At 35.9% G+C, this 19,966-nt stretch overlaps 1 protein-coding gene across 1 annotated transcript in view; it reads left to right on the top strand.

The window, feature by feature from the left end:
- LOC131426912 (protein kinase C) overlaps nt 1–19,966 on the top strand; it is a 51,247-nt gene that overhangs the window by 10,523 nt on the left and 20,758 nt on the right. Inside the window, exon 2 of the mRNA XM_058589675.1 lies at nt 17,852–18,045. Within this exon, the coding sequence (XP_058445658.1) occupies nt 17,852–18,045 (194 nt within the window). The remainder of the gene's footprint in view (nt 1–17,851; nt 18,046–19,966) is intronic.

Genomic DNA, 19,966 nt, shown 5'->3' with positions numbered 1-19,966 from the left:
CCTCTGTGACTCGTCACTTCTATGCTCTCGCACCTCTGTGTCTCTACACCTCTGTGCGTATGAACGGGATGGCCTTCGTTGCTAGCTTTCCAGTCGGGAAACGCCCCGAATATTGCGTTTGCTATGGGCAGTTTAACTACCTGAAGCTTAGAATTGTCTCGGTAGCAGCCGTTAACTCACGAGCCAGTACAATCGAAACACAACCTCTTCGCTTGAATGGTTTTTACTGAATGAGGAACAAAGTACTATTGTACTATTGAAAATTCCACCATTGAAAAGAGGTTATCAACCGGATTATGGCTTGAAGAACACGTGCGGATAATTCTCCTCGTTGTGAATCGAGTTCGAGCATTTCTCGAGATACTAACTGACAATTCCTCTGAATCAGGAAATACCTTTCAGATCCAATCTAGTCGAATTTAAGTATAGTAAAGGACTAAATCTAATATACGAAACTTTCCATTACCTTTTACCTACTTTGCTGAACCAGTCTCTTTATTATGTCGTCTTAATACACATTTTTTCACATATCAACAGTGGGGAGTTTCCTAGATTCGAATAATTCGGCTTTGTAGAATTCTTCAGATCCATTCTCTCATAGACATGGTTCCAATAGGTGAACTTCCAAGAACTTTTAGAAAACACGATACGTTGCTAAAAACTCATAACCTTTTTGGGCAGAGCGAAAAAACAACAATCGCTTAATAGTTGAAGTTGGTTTTCGTCCTGTACTGCTCTACTATTCCACTTTCAAGTTAATTGGGATAAAGCGTAGGTACTAAATAGAGTCGTTAACAAGAAGCCAACCAACAAGTCGTTATATTTTTTTTAATGCTCACATGCTTTCAAGAGGCTGTACGTGTACAATAAGCACTAACTGTAATCTGCAATCTGCAGTTTTCTTCTCTGAACCAGTTGAACATGTCATAGACATGATGTATTTTACTAGTAGCACTTTGAAAGTCTGCAGCATTAAAACAGTACTATTTGGGATTGTTATACATGGTTGAATGAAAAATTGTTTCGAATTAACGATTAAATAATTGCAAGTAACACTTCGATAATAAATCTCAGGAAGACATATTTATTCGCCTTCACTCCAATCAGGGAAAAAGTTACATCTAGAATTTTAATCTTCAATCTATCTCAGCCTATAGCAGCTCTGCATATTTCTGTAAAAAAAAACCTAGATTTGAATTTTCGATAACAGAGATGACTATTTTTTTTCGATTATTACCGATAGATACATTTGATGATTCGATGTTAGAACATTATTCTTTGAAATCAATTTTGCCAGATGTCTTTGAAGCCATAATCATCATTTTTTCGAGATATGTAAATTATCGAAAAAATTTACATCAGAACAACACGCAGAGAAAAATATTGTAAAAGTAACTAAATTTTGGTTTCACGCAACGATTTATTTTATTTGCAATTATTGTTGCTTGAAGTTACAAAACAGGATATTCGAGTTTAGTTTGTTTCAATATATATTTTGTTGACAATAATAAATATTTTACTTGCGCGTTCCTGTCAATTTCTTGATAAACAACTTCATGGTAAATTTAACTTTCAAAAAAAGTTTAAAATGAACTTACTTGCATCTCGCATCTGTGTACTAGATTCGATGCGGACTGGCCTGAAAGCTTCACAAAAATGACGTTTCCAATGATTTATTCAGGAAATGTAAAAGCTGGATGTCTTGTTAATATGATGTCTTTGCCAGAATACAATTGTTAATCAAACGACATTGAGGGGCTGAGACCGAAGAGCTGGAATGTAAACGAAAAAAGTCACTCTTGAAGGAAAAAAACATCTCTTTAATTGTAATATATTGAAATTTATTCATTATTTCGTCACTTATGTCACGTCATAGTACCAATAGTTCCCTCATTAGTAGAGTCGTCGTAATATTTTGCGGACTACTCGACTTTCAACCAACGAATTGTTATAAAATCCAAAAGTCAATGGATCGAGCAGTCTCTGCTCTCTGTCTCAGCAGATCTCACTCTAACTCATAGTTTGAGTACTGAAAATGTTTCCTTCTAAGCGATCATAATTCTTCGGTGCGAGAGCCGGATGTTTTATTCCTATCTAGCTTCGGGTAAACCGGGAAAAAACGAGTAATCCTACGCAAAGGTGATTACCGTGGGAACTGCAAAACTACTTTCCCGCAATGATCGGTGTTTTGGATGACGGATTACCAGCGACATCAGCTATGAGAAACATAAATGAGACCAGCATAAGAAACATGAGAAATATAAAAAAAAATCCTTTCTCCTTGAATCGGTGTTGAACAGTCGTTCGTTCCGCACATGGATATGTCCTGCCTCCAGGAAATATTTCTGACTCCCCATTCGATGATATGTCCGTTCGGGAAAGTAAACATTTTCAGGCATTTATTACCGGTATCACTACACGGTGATGTGATTGAGACCCTTGATCATGTGAAGTGATTGTAGGCCCTTATTACGGAAGTCGCTTCAGAGAAAAACTACAAGGATCAGCCCCTGGGGTTGTTTGAGTCATTAATGTGGAACAAGGCAACCAAAATTTCTAATGATCGATATTTTCAATTAATCGTCACACTTTTGAATCCGCAAATGCACGAGAGTCTGCTTAGATTGATCTTTATTAGGAACCAACACCGAACACGCGAACCCAGGATATAGACTCTAAGGCTATTCGCAACGCGGTGATGGATATCTGTTCTAAAATGACATACTGTTGTATAATTTAAAACTGTCAAAAATAAAACTCGAGCTTGACGATCTCAACGGAAAGATTTAATATCTGTTCTATATATTTCTGTAATTGTATTGGTGTTGTGTCTATTCACTTCACTGTTTCAAATCAGAAACAAACAAACTAATGTCGTTTTCGTTTTTAAATTGCACTACATCGGTGTAACGAAAGCTGCACTGAAACCGTTCGTTTTTACCAATTGCACTACACCAGTGCTACACTTTTTCTGCACCGACACCACTGGTGTAGCACTCATCAAAAGTTTGGTGTAGCTCTGTGCAATGGAATCGTTTATTGTAGTCAATGGTTACTGTTTATGTTTTCGTCATTTTTGTTCGTTGATTTATGCCTCAGTGTAGCACTGCACCGGTGTAGTGCAAATTAAAAACGAAAACGCCATAAATTAATGATTTCGAAAACGATATGAATATTCTTACAGATCATAGTGAGCTGGAGTGCTTCTAAATGAAACTGTATTATTCAGTGCAAAACATTTAACGCTTGAATTGATAATTTCTGAAATGTCATTCGACGCTTTGACATCTCGTCTCTCAGATTTCGTAACAGACGCTCACGCAAAAAAAAATTAAAACAGTGTTCTATTCGTGTTTCAAATATTCATTAATTTAAAACAATTTCGTCGAGCAGTTTTAAATCTGTTTTAAATTTGTACTCGAAAAATAGAACTAAATCTCAGCATCGTGATTGACATGTTTCAGTTGTAGATCTAAAGTAGATCAGTCCATATGAAATAAAACAGCGTTGCGAACAACCTAATAGTCGTGATTTGTATTTGTTTTGTAGCCGACGAAATTACATCAATAGCCCAAATGTATGCAATTATATGTTTGTACATGCTTGCGATACGGATATCGATATTTAAGCTTCTCTTCGCCAAGCTTCTGTTCAAGTTTTGTACGCAAGCAGTTATTTTTATAGCGTTTCTCTACCATTACTATCCTTCTGCGATTTTGGTTGAAGCGATAAACTTTATCTCATCATCAATCGAGTTCATCTTATATAAATTAGAAATTTATCTTATGCACTCAAAATTTACCCTGGGGTAGTTGTCATTTTTTCAGGCGAAACGACATAACATGGAATTTCATCCGATCTTGCATGACACAATATTAGAGTATAGCAATTAAAGCTTCAAATCGTTTTATGGCACTTTTTGTCTTGCTGTCTAGCAACAACCTACCTCTAGCATGCTAAGCGTAGGACTGAAACGTTAGCTATAATTTCGCTTCTATTTATAAATTCGCGTGCTGCCAACAGCTTCGCTTTTACATCGATTGACCAATTAGAGCGATGCGTTCCGTTTGATATATCGCTTACTCCTTTAAAACCGTCGTCTATGGCAGGGAAATCCGGTATGCCGGCGATTTTTTGCAGACAAATAGGACACTGCTAGCTATTCATCAACATTTCAAAGATATACAATTAAAAATACATGGCTATGTACATTCAAATCAATACGTAGAAATATTTCCAATCAAATGGTGACATAATAATAATAATTGATACAAAATTGACTGAGCTGTAATTGTTCAAAACCTGACCACACTTCTAGGTGTATTTTTCTTGAGTTTCTAGTTTGCACCCGTATATAGAAAACAAAAATGTGTTTCACATTAAAAAGTAATTGCTTAGATGAGCTTGTGGTTGTTACAAACATCACATTACCAAAATTTTGTTGGAAAAATGATTTTTTTCACTACAGTGATTATTTCACTGTACGCGATACTGGTGATAGGTAAACTCAAGTGAAGTGACATGTAAGTGAAGTGAATGTGAAAGTGGAAGTGAGAACGGTAATGAGAGCCTCACGATTAAAAACACATCTCTGGAATTTTTTCAAGACATCACGATATTCTGTCATAGAATTGAGTTTCATTCCAATTTATTTGGGTTTTCAAGATGAACACGTAATTGATCAATCTCACGCTTCACGGTGATATGTATATAATATCAGTTGAACACATGTAAATTTTAATGAACATGTCAACATACCATTTTTTGTGAGGTTATGTACTATTCGCGATAAAAACTAATTCAAAATGACTCGTTACTGCATACTGAGGTAATAAAGCTGGTGAATTCATTGCAATTACAGATTGAATGATCAGATACTGTAATTCGATTGACGAGGAATTCGGTCTCAAATCAATATGCAGCAATATAAATTTAATCAAGAGTTTTTTTTTAAATCTTATAAACTCCGTAGTTACATTAGTTTTCATACTTTGATTTTGTTCATATTTTGATGTGGCTCACTTCTTTCAATTTACTTGAATGGTACACATTCCATCTCCGGAACATGACTGAATGATTTGTAGATTTCTAGGCCACTCGATTTGTATCATCTGTACTTCCACTGCACGACCGTCATTCTCGATTGCAGTGCGAGATCTGTTCCGCACTCTACGATCTCTTCCAGGAGCTTGTTCAAAGTAAATTTGTAGTTGTAGCTGTGGGATTTCAGTTGTCTCCGGAGTCCGTAGAAAGCGGCTTCGAAATCGTTATTATCTCGAGGCTCATATTGTTACCAGTGCTCTATTATATACAAACTCGACGATAACTTCATACACCGTAGATTTCCATTTCATTCGATCTAACATCGTTTGGACTGCCTCATTATATACCTGCCGCCATGTACTTCATATGGGTGGAGTTTATGGTTAGATCTATTCTTGCTGCCAGCCTTTTGAAAAGTACAAATTGCTCTTCTACAGTAATAATATAATTCAACTCGATTTTTTTTATTTAAAAGGTATTTTTTATTCAGGCCTATTTGCGTACAAGCTTTACGTGGCCGAATTAGCCGATTTTTTAAATAATGCATTTTTTGAAGTGGATCTCGTTGTCACTCTTTTTTTAGAAGGAGAGGATCTTCCATTTCCCTCCTGCGAGGGTTGAGGGGCACTTTGTTCGTGACTCGTCTCGTCATCCATTGCCGTATCGGTGGTTTTGTTGTTGATTTCCATCTTCTTTTCGTTTTCCTTGATGTTCGCAGTCTTGAGCTCGTTGCCAGTTGCTGTAGATGTGCCTTGTTGTACATTGGTTGCAGTTGCTGGTTGGTTTGATGGTGAAACAGGAGTACTGCGCTCACTAGTTTCCATTGTTGAACGGTTGAGCTTGTATTTGGTTGAAGATGTCCTTTTCGCAGTTTCTGTGCAAGGTTTACCGTAGTGTGCCGGTTGTTCACAAAACTGGCATGTAACCAGCTGATTTTCATAGGTAATCAGCGTTTTACACGGATGTGTCCCACCTTGACCACAAATAATGTAAGATGGAATTGCCTTACGTAGTTGCATACGTACCACTCGCACGCCATTCCGGATGCCGGGGAAAAAATTGCGCTATACTTTCCTTTCGATGGAAAGGATTTCACCATACTGCGACATATTATCCCGAACGAACTTATCGCTGGCCTGCGGAGGAAGGTCATGCACGCGTAATTCTATGGCATTGTCCACCATGTGCACAGGGATTTTGTATTTAATGTTATTACACTCAACGCTGTGCACCTCATTGTTAACCGAAGCGAATGCAATTGCATCTCTTTCACGTTTAAACATAATGTACACACAGTTAGACGCTTTGTTAAATTGAATCTCACTTACATTATTAGCGTCTAGATGCATTCGTTCTTTAAGTAAGATTTCAATTTCATTTGTTGCTGGTCTAACTTTGCAACGCTTGAAATCTATACAAATTGAATTTGGTTTTGCAGGCCAAGATTCCGGCTTTGTTAAATCGTATTTGACCATTTTTTACACCTAATTGTTCACTGCACTGTATTGTCTTTGTTTCTGTTGTTTCGACCGTAAATGATTTTCGACTGTGTCGTGCGAGATGCGAGCACGAACTGAATTCAACTCGATCATTTAACACTTTCTGAAAGAAAAAGCGTAACAGACTTCGCAGCCGATTCAGAAGTGTACAGAACCATTGCATGGCTGGTGCTACGATTCTACTGACACTACGAATCCTTCCAGGTCGGTGCTCGAACACACGACAAACTGGTTTGTAAGACCAGTGCCCTATGCATTGAACCGCCAACCCGGGACACCTGATATGTTGTCACATATCATTATATCTCCGGAACCGGAAGTGATAACCAATTGAACTTCGAACTTGATTCACAACCTTATGGCGTTCTCGTTTTTAATTTGCACTATATCAGTGCGGTGCTACACGAAGACTGTAATTCTTGACTACAACAAACGATTCCAGCTACACTCAACTTTGGATGAGTGCTAAACCAATGTATCTGTGCAGAAAAAGTGTAGCACTGGTGTAGTGTAATTGACAAAAACCAACGGTTTTAGTGCTACCTTAGCTACACCGTTGTAGTGCAATTTAAAAACGAAAACACCATTAGAGTAGCTTTCTAACACCTACATTTTCCGATTCTGTCGAACTGGTATAGAACACTAATGGCCTCCGGAGCTTCGATCAAAAGTTGGTTTTTCCAGCAATTCTACAGCCTTTCTGTAGAGTCAAAGGCAAAAATGGAATTTACAGCATTCAAATTTATCAATATCAAACTGTTAGGATCATTTTAGAGTTTGTTCTCCGTTTTCAAGAATTTCCAAATCTCTTGGTGTTTCTTAGGAATCTTGAAAGTTTCTAGGTTTTTGAATGTGGTTTGATTAGTTGATTTTCTCAGATTTCTAGTTTGTTTAGTAATTTAATCTATGTTATGATTTTTTGTAAAAAGTTTTCCAGGTGGAAGAGAAACGTTAAATAAAACTGAAGTAACCTGTAGAAAGTTAATATTTAAGAATACTACCATTGAGCTTACTTTGTGTATTATCCCATTATTTGTCTAGAAAAGAGTATGAATCACAAAAATTAATCTGATTGTGAAAACAATTGCGAAGGGGTCGTACATAAACTACGTAGACTCGTTGGATGAAGAAGGGGGCTCATGAAAGATTACGTTTGTCTAGATGGAAGGCTTAATTATACGTAAACCTACATTTATTTTCTAATTTTGGAAAATATTTTGCCTCGAGCCCGATCAATTCAGCTTTTTGTCATTACATCAGAAAGTAATGGCCAACAATATAGACTAACTATTTATTTGACCGGTTAAGCATACTTAGATGAATCGAATGTCGATAATATCTTACGTTTCGTCTTAGACTCATCAGTGCATTAGCAGTTTATGTTAGTCCACTGCTAATGCCACCTTGCGGCTCAACATAAATCACTAAGCGGATCGTGAATTTTTGCTATAACCCCTTTTTTAACGCTTCTAAAACTCTTTCTGACGTTCACTTTTCACAAACTGACTACCCACGAGCTACTAATCCCTCAAATGACTACACATTTAAATAAAAGCCCTTCTCAATCCACCTAGTGGTGTGATAATGCCTTTCTCTTCTTTCATATCAGTCTCATGAAAATATATTTCATACTTTTATTAAATAATTTCGGATACTAATTTTGACACAAATTGATTCAGATTGATTCGAGTAGTTCACAAAAGCATGCTTCAGTGTTTATGTCACACAGTCAGTATCATTTTTCCAAACTAGTGCTTGACATTTGCGTTGCTTATTTGTATGAGAAGAGTGATGCTAATCTAAAAACCTGTTTTAATCCACCTACTGGTGTAATGATGCCTTTCTCATATAAATCATACTATCATATATAATACTGTGGTATTATTCAAAATAATTTTCTTCAATTCTTAAAAGAATAACCGAAATCGGTTTGTTTAACCGTCTACTGATAAAAACTATCAATTGGAGATGATTTGAGGTCGATTTAGATAACTTTTTACGGTTTTTCGCCCTTTTCAGTGATGGTATAACATTTTTAACACACTTTACTCTATATTTCCGGATCCGGAAGTCGGATCCGGATGAAATTCAGAAATTACGCATGCGACCACAGGACCTTTCATTTGAACCTAAGTTTGTGAAAATCGGTCGCGTCATCTATGAGAAAAGTTAGAACAGATATTTTCACATTTTACCTCATAACTCCGGAACCGAAAGTCGGATCCAAATAATATTCAGGAATTTTAATAATATTCAGGAAATTTAATGTACGATTTGGGAAATTTCATGAGTGATGCTTTTTCAAGTTCGAAATGTTTCAAACTTTAACCGCTGGGCAGCACCCCTTACTCATGCCCGATTCAGCTCAAATTTCGCATGAGGACTTTTTTAGAGATGCTTAAACTTCTGAACAATAGCGCTTTACGTAATTCGAGGTGATACCAAAATATTGGCACCCTTATATACATTAAAGCGGTAAAAAACAACATGTTTTGTCGGTTACGTCACTTATAAAGGGTGATTTTTTAAGAGCTTGAGAACTTTTTTAAACAATAAAACGCATAAAATTTGCAAAATCTCATCGGTTCTTTATTTTAAACGTTAGATTGGTACATGACATTTACTTTTTGAAGATAATTTCATTTAAATGTTGACCGCGGCTGCGTCTTAGGTGGTCCATTCGGAAAATCCGCTTTTTTATCGACAAATTTTGTTCAGCGATGAGGCTCATTTCTGGTTGAATGGCTACGTAAATAAGCAAAATTGCCGCATTTGGAGTGAAGAGCAACCAGAAGCCGTTCAAGAACTGCCCATGCATCCCGAAAAATGCACTGTTTGGTGTGGTTTGTACGCTGGTGGAATCATTGGACCGTATTTTTTCAAAGATGCTGTTGGACGCAACGTTACAGTGAATGGCGATCGCTATCGTTCGATGCTAACAAACTTTTTGTTGCCAAAAATGGAAGAACTGAACTTGGTTGACATGTGGTTTCAACAAGATGGCGCTACATGCCACACAGCTCGCGATTCTATGGCCATTTTGAGGGAAAACTTCGGAGAACAATTCATCTCAAGAAATGGACCGGTAAGTTGGCCACCAAGATCATGCGATTTGACGCCTTTAGACTATTTTTTGTGGGGCTACGTCAAGTCTAAAGTCTACAGAAATAAGCCAGTAACTATTCCAGCTTTGGAAGACAACATTTCCGAAGAAATTCGGGCTATTCCGGCCGAAATGCTCGAAAAAGTTGCCCAAAATTGGACTTTCCGAATGGACCACCTAAGACGCAGCCGCGGTCAACATTTAAATGAAATTATCTTCAAAAAGTAAATGTCATGTACCAATCTAACGTTTAAAATAAAGAACCGATGAGATTTTGCAAATTTTATGCGTTTTATTGTTTAAAAAAGTTCTCAAGCTCTTAAAAAATCACCCTTTACAATCATATCTTCGGAACCAAAAGTCACAGCCATTTGATCTTTGAACTTGATCAATGGCCCGACAGTAGCTTTCAAACGAGCATAAATTTGTTAAAATCTCATCGATCTCGTCGAACTGAGTCGAATAGAACACTATGGGTCTCCAAGGCTCCGTTCAAAAGCCGGTTTTTCCAGCAATTCTAATACCTAATTCTAATAGAGGAAGGAAAATCCTATAAGTTTACGACTTTATTGATGTACATAAAAGGAGCGTCGTAATTCATTTAAATTTATAATTCAAAACATGTAGAGATAAGTCATATCTTTAACTGCCCATACTCGCATATCAGTCCCATATCGATTTTCGCCAATTTTGAGTTAGCTTTAGGAATGCAATCTATCCTCAATATACTCTCAGAAATTGCAATAAAAGTTAAGGGTTTGTTCAGTAAAATGTGAAAAATATCAACTCATGTCTGTCCCATATGCAAAGTACCCGCATGTCAGTCCCATTATTGGAATAGCAAAAGTGTATTACCGATATTTCATGTAATAATACCATGATTTAGCGTTAGGTAGCACAATAAATCAAAAAAATTGGAAATAAAATTTTGATCGTCTTTTTCTCGACATGCCGATTTTCCATATGGGACTGATATGCAAGTATGGGCAGTTAACTTCACAGTCAATTTAGTTGAAGTTTACATCGGCACAGACACAAAAATTATGTTTAAATATTAATAGATGTAATATTGTGTCATCACCGCAAAAATCACGGCATGCTTGAATTTTCCTCAAGCGTAAATTTCAATTTTTCTAGAAGTGTACTACTTGATTAATGGTCCACCAGTGTTTCAACTGCTAATGCACAGATGGGTCTAAGACAAGACGTTAATAAGTAAAATGGTCATGTGCACAACTTAGCACAACCCATCCTGTAAATGATTATTTAGAATATATTGTCTTGAAATAGAAACGTTTTGGAACAATAATTCGTTCTTCAAATTATTAGTTAGATATTTAGTGAAACGATTTAGCATTTGCAATAGCGAACAGGCTTTCGGAAAATCTTGAGAGCTTCATTCTAGAAAACCTCTATTTTTTACTTTATTTCAAAAGTGCATTGCGAATTAACTTGCGAAAAATACGATTGCTGAGCTTTGTTTGTGTTTCATCCATAAATAAAGCCACGTATTTCAATGCACGTCAACTAATGCTTTTTAATTAAAATATGTAAGAAATGTTTTCCTAAGAAAAAAGATTTTAGTCATGTTCGAACAAAGTACATATAACCCATATAATAATTATTTTTCTTGGTTTCCACAGCACCTTTCTTTGCTTTAGCTGTTTATATTGAACTACTAGTTCAACTTATCAGTTCACCAAGATTAACTGAATAGATATTACTACTTTGATGATTTGATCGTAAACAGATGATGAGTTTCTTGTCGAATCAGTGGATACAATCCGTTGTCTATCCACCAAAAATCAATGGTCATGTCCCATCGAATAGAACTAAAGTAAAGAACACCTACTGAATCATTTTTTTTGGTTAGTGGTGTAGGAATATGAACGATCTCCATGTTTTCAATTTTCGAAGGGAAATTACGAGAGACGGTCAGGCATACGATTCGACTGGTTCATTTTGTTCGTTTCCATTCTGCTTCGACATTGAACTAAACATAGCGCTATTCTCCTTCTGGCTGCGACCCATTTCTGATGTCAGAGCAGGAGACTGTTTGTGGATTTGGTATAATTCGTGGGCAATATTTCTCCTCTCGCACACATCGGAAGAACAACAAATCAAAAATATTACGACATGCTACATTTTGACCTAATTTCCAATGTATCATTTTTAATTCAACACATAAAGAAGCACTCAAGTTTGGCGTACGTACATGAGAGCATAGAGGTTCCGTTCGGTTGGTTATGCCAAGATGCGATGTTGAAATTGAGTGCACCCTTGATTTACAGGTGCATCGAGGGACCATTTAAAATAGAGCTGTTTGTTGTTTTAGAATTAAGAAACAGTTGTCCATATCTGCAAAAGAAACGACTCGATAAAGGAAAAAAGATACATAATTGTATTGGGTTTTGGTGTTTTTTAAACATTGAACATAAGGGTTTTAAATATTTATATCTTCACTGCCCAATATAAAATGATTATATCGGCAAACGTTTTAATATGCGAATCCTTACATGAAAATATGCATGGGAAAAATGCGATCCAATCAGAAAGGAACATTTTCGATTCACCAATACAAAAAAAATAGGATTTCAAGAACATGATTTTCATGTTACAAAAATAAGTCGTACAATAACTCAACTATATCTATGCCTTACAAGAATATGTGATATTTTCATAATATTAAAAGAACTTCTTTTCGAGTAAATATGTTTCAATCCAGTTATCAATCGAGAATGCTTTCCTAACAAGCATAGAATAGAAAACTGTTTAAAATTGAAAATTTGATGCAAAATGCGATTTTTTTGTTCAAAATTATTTTCTGAATTAAATGTTGATTATAGCGATATTGAAAATGATTCGTTTCCCAAAACTTTTTAATGCACAAAGATAATCTTGTCCACAATTGGTTCCGAGATGGTAGAAAATAATACATCTTTGTATCAGCGACCTTTAGCAGATCAAAGATATAAACGTTCCAATTTATTGGTATTACTAACTGTAGAATAATTTAGTATTTTAGGAATTACATTTGTTTGTTTCCCTTTTTGCCTCTCTCATATAGAAAGGTTATGTAATCACTGTGAAAACCGACTGTGTGTGTTTGTGTGTGTACGTGTGTATGTAACAAAAATGTGCCTTCGATTTTCTCGTAGATTTTCCCGATTCCCACAAAATTCGATTCAAATAAAAGGTCTCTCAGTCCCATAGGTTGCTATTGAATTTTACCCGGATCGGACTTCCTGCTCGGGAGTAACGGGGTAAAATGTGCAAAAAATGACGAAAAAGTGCACTCGATTTTCTCAGAGACCGCTCAACCGATTCTCTTCAACGAAGATTCAAATTAAAGGTTCTATGATCCTATAGGTTTCTATTGAATTTCATTTGGATCTGACTTCCGGTTCGGGAGTTACGGGGTAAAAATGTGCAAATTGAACTAAAAATGTGCCATTGATTTTTTCGGAGAGCGCTCATCTAATGTTCAAAAGCGGCGGTTCAAATAATAGGACTTACAACCCCATATAATCTTACCCAATTTCATCCTAATATAATCCGGTTCCGGAATTACAAACTGATAGGTAGACAATTTTCATTTTCAGGGGCGTGTTTTGCCTTTCTCATATAGAAAGGTTATGCAATCACTGTGAAAACCGTCTTTTCAACCAAGGCTCGGAGAGCCGAATGCAATATACCATTCGATTCAGCTCGACGAACTGAGCAAATGTATGTGTGTGCGACAAAAATTGTCACTCACTTTTCTCGGAGACGGCTGAACCGATTTTCACAAACTTAGATTCAAATAAAAGGTCTTATAGTCCCATAGCCTGCTATAAAGTTTATTTTGAATCCGACTTTCGGTTCCGGAGTTATAGGGTAATAAATGAAAATTAAGTTTAAAATATGCACTCGATTTTCCCGGAAATGGTTTGACCGATTTTTACAAACTGAGATTCAAACAAAAGGTTATTAAATTATTAAAAAAAAATTATCTTTCCATCCGGATCCGATTTTTGGTTTCGGAACTAGAGTACGATAAGTGGAAAATTTTCAATTTCATGTGTTTTCTTTATAAACGATGGCAAAAACAAGTACTAATCCCATAAAACTGACTGATAAATTCATTGCTAGAAGACAGCCTATCAAACTAATTCCTGCTGTCCTGGTTCCTGATTTCCGATTTCGAAAGCATCGAAAATAGTGTTTAAATACTCCTAAAAAACTCAGACTATTTTATCAAAGATGGTTTGGCTGATTTTCATGAACTTAGGTTTAAGTAGAAGGTGTTATAATCCCAAATAATATTCATGATTTTCATCTGAATCCGACTTCCGGTTCTGGAACTACTGGGTTAAGCGTTAAAAAATTTATACCGCTACCTAAAGCGACGAAGTACAAGAGGGAAAATTTCTTTTCAATTAGGTTCAAAACTGTTCTTATTTGTCGGTCATATTTGTTGCTGGTGATACGAACAATCTTCGGCTATTCCTGTCCTCGAAACTAGGTTTCGGAAGTATTGGAAATAGTAGTCAAAAACTGAAAAAGGATCTACCTTACTTATCTTCTAGATGGCCAAATTGATTTTCACAAACTTATATATTCAAAGGAAAAGGCTTACGGTTCCCTGAATTCGTTGTAATATATGGGAGCGGATGGCGTAGCCGCATTAGATATTTTTTCATTTTCACTTGATAAACGGAAAATACCACATACATTTGCCTGGTAGATACACCTATGCAATTGCTTTGATGCTTAGGAGCTAATAGTCAACAAGTTTTCTTGGGAACTCCGTTTTGAGGTTCATGAATCAATCTTTATTCAATAATACAAGAATCAATTTTTATTCAAGAAGTACAATTGTAGGTCAACAAAACGAGCGTTAAGTCTATCATCTTTCATTTGTCTTTATTTTAAATCAATTCTAATTACGATTTTAAGACGACTTCAGGATTCGGCGAAATGACTCATTCGGCGAAATGGCTTTCGGTGAAATGGCTTTCGGCAAAATGGCATTCGGCGAAATGGTTTTCGGCAAAACGGCTTTCGGCTAAATGACCCTGATCCTTTTCTATTCAATGAACAGTTGTTTTTTATAACTCCATAATAATATTGATGATGGTATGAGCAATATGAGAAAGGCATCATTGCACCATTAGATGGATTTAAACAGGCTTTTAATTATACGTCTTCCTTGTCACTTAGCGCAATTATTCAATTGAATTCGATTCAACTATGATAACGTGTTTTCCGTCTACAATGATACGTATTTTTATAATTGAGATGATCAGCCGTTTTCTTTAATTTTTGGTAACAGATAATAGTCTGAGGGAACCAAATCGGGCGAATAAGGTGGATTTGGAGTGTTTCGTGATACTCGAAACTCCACTTCCGATGAAGCTCGCAGATGCTGGCCCTCCGATGCGATATGGGTTTCTCGACCACTACTTCCGAAACCCTTCCACCGAGAGCCGCCAAATCAAGATTGTATGGCCATCAACTAATATGACTATTAAAGACTTTTTCTCATTCAGCGATTAGCCTTATTTTGTGCTTAGGGCACATAACCATTTTTTTCATTTGGTCTTTGACTCATCAGTACATTGAAGTTTATGTTTAACTGTTATACCACCTAGCGGTTCAACATAAGACGCTGAGCAGACATAAATATTCTTCTATTTGCAGAACACTGTTTTGTTTGCACCAAAGTGCAATGTCTGACGTGCCGAGCGAAAATGTGTTTTCGATTATTTCTGCCCGGTTTCATTAAAACGTTTCCGTTTATAAATGCTAACCCCTGAATGACCAAACCTGTCTGTTTTGCAGTTTTTTACCGCTACCAAGAAGATTTTCCTGTTATTGCATCGTCAAATCCAATGACGATCGGAAATTTCAAACTCTTATCCTCTTGTTTTTTCAGGGATGTCGTGTTTTCTCCACGTTTTCGACGTAGAATACCTATTTAATTTTATCTAATATTTAATCTGAAGCGGGTTGGCGTTTCAATGCACAGGTCACTGGTCTTACAAGCCAGTTGTCAAATGTTCCAGCCCCAACCTAGAAAGAATTCTCAGTGTCAGTATAATCGTAGTACTAGACCAAACTCTACAAAAGGAATGTAATGCCAAGGCTTTTCTTTTTAAGTAATATACGTGGATTTGTAGAAAACTCTGAAATAATGATTCAGAATGGATATATTATAATTCAATGCGAATTCCAATTGATTTTAGTCTCAAATATATACAAAACGTTTGGATTTGTTAATGAATTTTTTTGTTTTTTTGTTTTTTTTTTGTGACAAAATGATTCTAACTGATGGATTAAAAACTTATTTTGTTTGGAATCGTTGCTTTTGTCAACGATCTTACAACCGTCGAATTGAATTTCAAAGTCGTCAAAATTTTCGTCATTCGGATCAGACGAACCTAATGTAAAGTAATTATTTACGAGTTTTTTGGAAACGAGAATCTGAATGATGAAGTATTAAATATGAATAATGAGATTTTAAATCTGCTGAAACTAAATGTGGAGAATATTAATGTGCGTATTCAGCGCTCAGGACCTTATTCAGACTGTGTTTTGGGGAGTTTGCGAGTTTTCAACATGCTCTACTTAGAATGCATACTTAACACAAGAAAACTGTGTAACTTGTTATCTATGATCTCGATGAAATTGAATTAAATTAAGTGGAATTGTAGCACTTGTTTGAATATAGGTTAGTTAAAAACGGTTCAGTCATCTCTGAAAGAAATCCATGTGTATGTTTCGAAACGTTTGACTGCTCTTTTCGGGTGGATTCGAAAGAAAATTTGTTCTTCAAATAATTAACAAAATAGAACTAAATGAGCTTACTCAATGGTTTTCAAATCATTGGCTTCTATTTTACATCGACATTTATAACAACACACTCTTGAAATCGCTCATCACTCTCTAATTCCGGAACCAGAAGTCGAATCCGGACTATGGGACTATGTGATATGACAATGTCAAAAATGTCTTTTAATACCTAGTATTAAAAAATCCGTAAAATCCGTATAATGGATTCAGTTTTCAAAAGAATGATAATACGTACAATCAGAACCCATAAACACTTTCACTACAAAAAAGCTTGAGAATAAGTTCTTTTCGATTCCGAAGGTACAATGTGTAGTAAATACTAACGATCCTCACAGTCATTCTCAACTAAACTAAGTGGGAAGACATGGGTATGTCTTTGACGATGCTGACATCATACAACACAACTGAGCGGAAAAGACGTTGTCGTGTAATTTACGACAAGGATTCAAGATCTGAAGACTGCTTAATCATTTTATGGAACGACAGTCAACACTCCCGTGAATTGTTGAATGAATGATTTTAATTAACTTTCAAACTTTAAATTAACTATCATAATCGTTTTCTCACAGACAACCTGTTCCCTTTTTCAAAATTTTTCTCAACAATCAAATGACAGTGCTTTTTAAACTCTCATCAGAAACCGTGGTAATTGCGAAAACCGTGTAAATAGAAATCAGGTTAATTCCGGAATCCGTGTAAAAAAAACCGTGCGAAAAAAACTGTACAAAAAGAGACCTTAGTGTATTTGTTGAAATTGCTGATTATTTTCTATGCCAATTCAGAAATTGATATCTACATTTGAATCTGCACTCACACATTCAAGAAAAAAAGAGGTACTAAAGGTCCCCCGAGAATTCGATACATGAAATTAAATGTATTTTATTAAATGTATTTTTTTATCAGAGCACCTCCCTAAACGATTAAAAATTATCTGCACTAAGCTTTTTAAAGCTTGATGCGATTTGTCACTTGAAAATCTATCTATGAAGTTTCTAAAACAATTCCCGATGCTCTTCTGTTCAGAATGATTTCTGGCGTTAAGACCGCTAATAAGTCGATCCACTACCGTTCCACTGACCACTACGATGCTTCTCAAATCACTACGCTCTTAAATCAATTTTATAGCACATATTCGAAGCAGGCAATTGAATGGAAAGTTATTTTACAGTTCTTTATCTAGTATCTAGTGATTGTCCATCAGAATTTCTTCTTCGACGCATTCATAGCCAGAGTGATACTGAGTCCAATGTATGTCTCCGCCTTCATCGCAAAGTTATGTGGCGGTTGAGCTGGTCATTATACATTAGTTTTACAGAAATGCAATCTTTTTCTTTCTTTCAATTAATTAGTTTCTGTTTATATTTATTTTCAGACCGATCCACAACAAAACAGCGCACGTTCGATCCAGTGTGGAACGAAAGTTTCATACACGAGGTGGAAGCTGCCAACGCACTTGGCATGACGATATTCCACGAGGGCCCCATCACGGATGTATTTGTGGCCAACACGACGATTCCCTTCGAAGATTTGATGTCACGGAATGAAACCGACCAGCAAGACTTTTGGGTGAGTGTTTCGTTAAGTTGAAGGAGCTTGGATCCTTTTTGTGCATGATTCCTGATAAAGATTTGGTTTTGATCGTCACGAACCCCACTGTGTGATAATGAAAACTTTCATATGTAAATTCGATATAAGCAAAGCAAAATCAGGATACTACATTTCGATGCGAAGCTTGACCTTCTGTATCAACAGACTTCGTAGCTGACTCATAAATGTACAGGACTATTACATGACCAGTGCAACGATCCTACGAACACTAAGACATCTTTTGACACTTTACTCTACGTCTGCTCAGAGGTTTATGTCGAACGGTTAGGTGGCGTTAGCAGTTCAACATAAACTGCTGACGCACCGATAAGCCGAAGACGAAACGTAAAAAGTGAAATTAGTTATGTGCACTTAGCACAAAATTATATGAATACAAGGCCTTTTCGTGACAAAATATGGACAGATTAAAATTGGAATGAAACAAATTCGCTGTTTGTTCAATCCAATATGCATTTCTTATTCATTTAATTGTACATTATTAGTCATCTTCAAACTAATTACAGTTACTCAATTATGTTGCATGACCGAGAGCAACTATTAGGTAGATTCGCCTCTTTCGGTACAACATGTACTCCATTCCACAGTGGTGCGAAACGGGAAATTAGCGTGATAAAAATATTTTCGCTATTAAATATTAGTTTTTTTGTAGTTGGTGTCTTCACAAAAGTTGTTTGTAATCAAATGGCCCTTCTTTTTATGAAAAAGTAACTAAGGGTGGTCCTTATTTAGATTGAAATCTGAAATCTAACTTTCTCAATTGTGCTGTATGTATGGAACATTTGTAGAACTAATTTGAAACTATTATTTATGAAGAAAGTAGCCGTTTAAGAGTTGTGCAATGTTTTTGAGTTTTTTGGAGGTATTTTTGAAACTAATTTAAATAAATTTAAAAAAAACCTTCCAATTTTCTATTAAATCTTTACTTATATTATGACCTTTCAGGAACCGCATAGGATACATTTTTATCGATCTGGCATCTAATGAATATTGATATTTGAAGCATGACTAGTTTTTGATGAAAAAACAATCATAACTTTTTACTGGCAGCTCATATGAAAGCTTGCTTGGTTGAGCAAAATTGTGCGCAATGATTAGTTCAACAACTCTTCTAAAGACAACTTTTCGGTGGAACGTTTCACAAAAAAGTTAGAACAAAAAAAGTGATTCTTTAGGAGCCACCCTACTTTTACTCGGGAAAATTGATGTAATTCCATCAAATGAAGAGTTAGAGAGGTGCTTTTTTTAGCAAAGTTGCTTGCAACTACCTACCATTTTATTGTACAACAAAATTATTTTTGAGTACAATTAAGAAAGTTAGATTTCAGATTTCAATCTATATAATGACCACCCTAGTAACTTTTTTCATCAAAAGGAGCACCATTTGATTACAAACAACTTTTGTGAAGACACCAACTACAAAAAAAAACTAATATTTAATAGCGAAAATATTTTTGTCACGCTAATTTCCCGTTTCGGACCATAGTGCATTCGTTTTATACCATTCCAAAACATATTTGGCGTAATGACAAGATACCAAATCAAGCCAGAATAGCGAGCGAGCGTCATGGTTGCGAAGGAATGGTAACAATCGTATATTTATGCATTCTTTACGGTATAATTCCTTGTTTACTGTTTCGGTAGTGATGAAACTTTGGCTGGCTCGCACAGCTGCATATTGTCTTAAAAACCAAACATTTTTTTTTAAACTTGACCGTTTTTTCTTCGTCCTATACCGTTTCGTTCGATGCCAGTATAAAAAGACACTTCGGGAAGCTGCTTCAAGCTTTCCAGCACATAAGTTCCATCGTCCATGATCACGCAGGAAACGTCAAATATTTGCAATACAATTTCCGAGTTCGGGTTTTAGCCGTCACATTCT

The sequence above is a fragment of the Malaya genurostris genome, chromosome 2 (assembly GCF_030247185.1).
Source record: "Malaya genurostris strain Urasoe2022 chromosome 2, Malgen_1.1, whole genome shotgun sequence".
NCBI classification, from domain to species: domain Eukaryota; kingdom Metazoa; phylum Arthropoda; class Insecta; order Diptera; family Culicidae; genus Malaya; species Malaya genurostris.
Note: the sequence above shows the minus strand (reverse complement) of the source record. Positions and strands in the feature narration are given on the sequence as shown.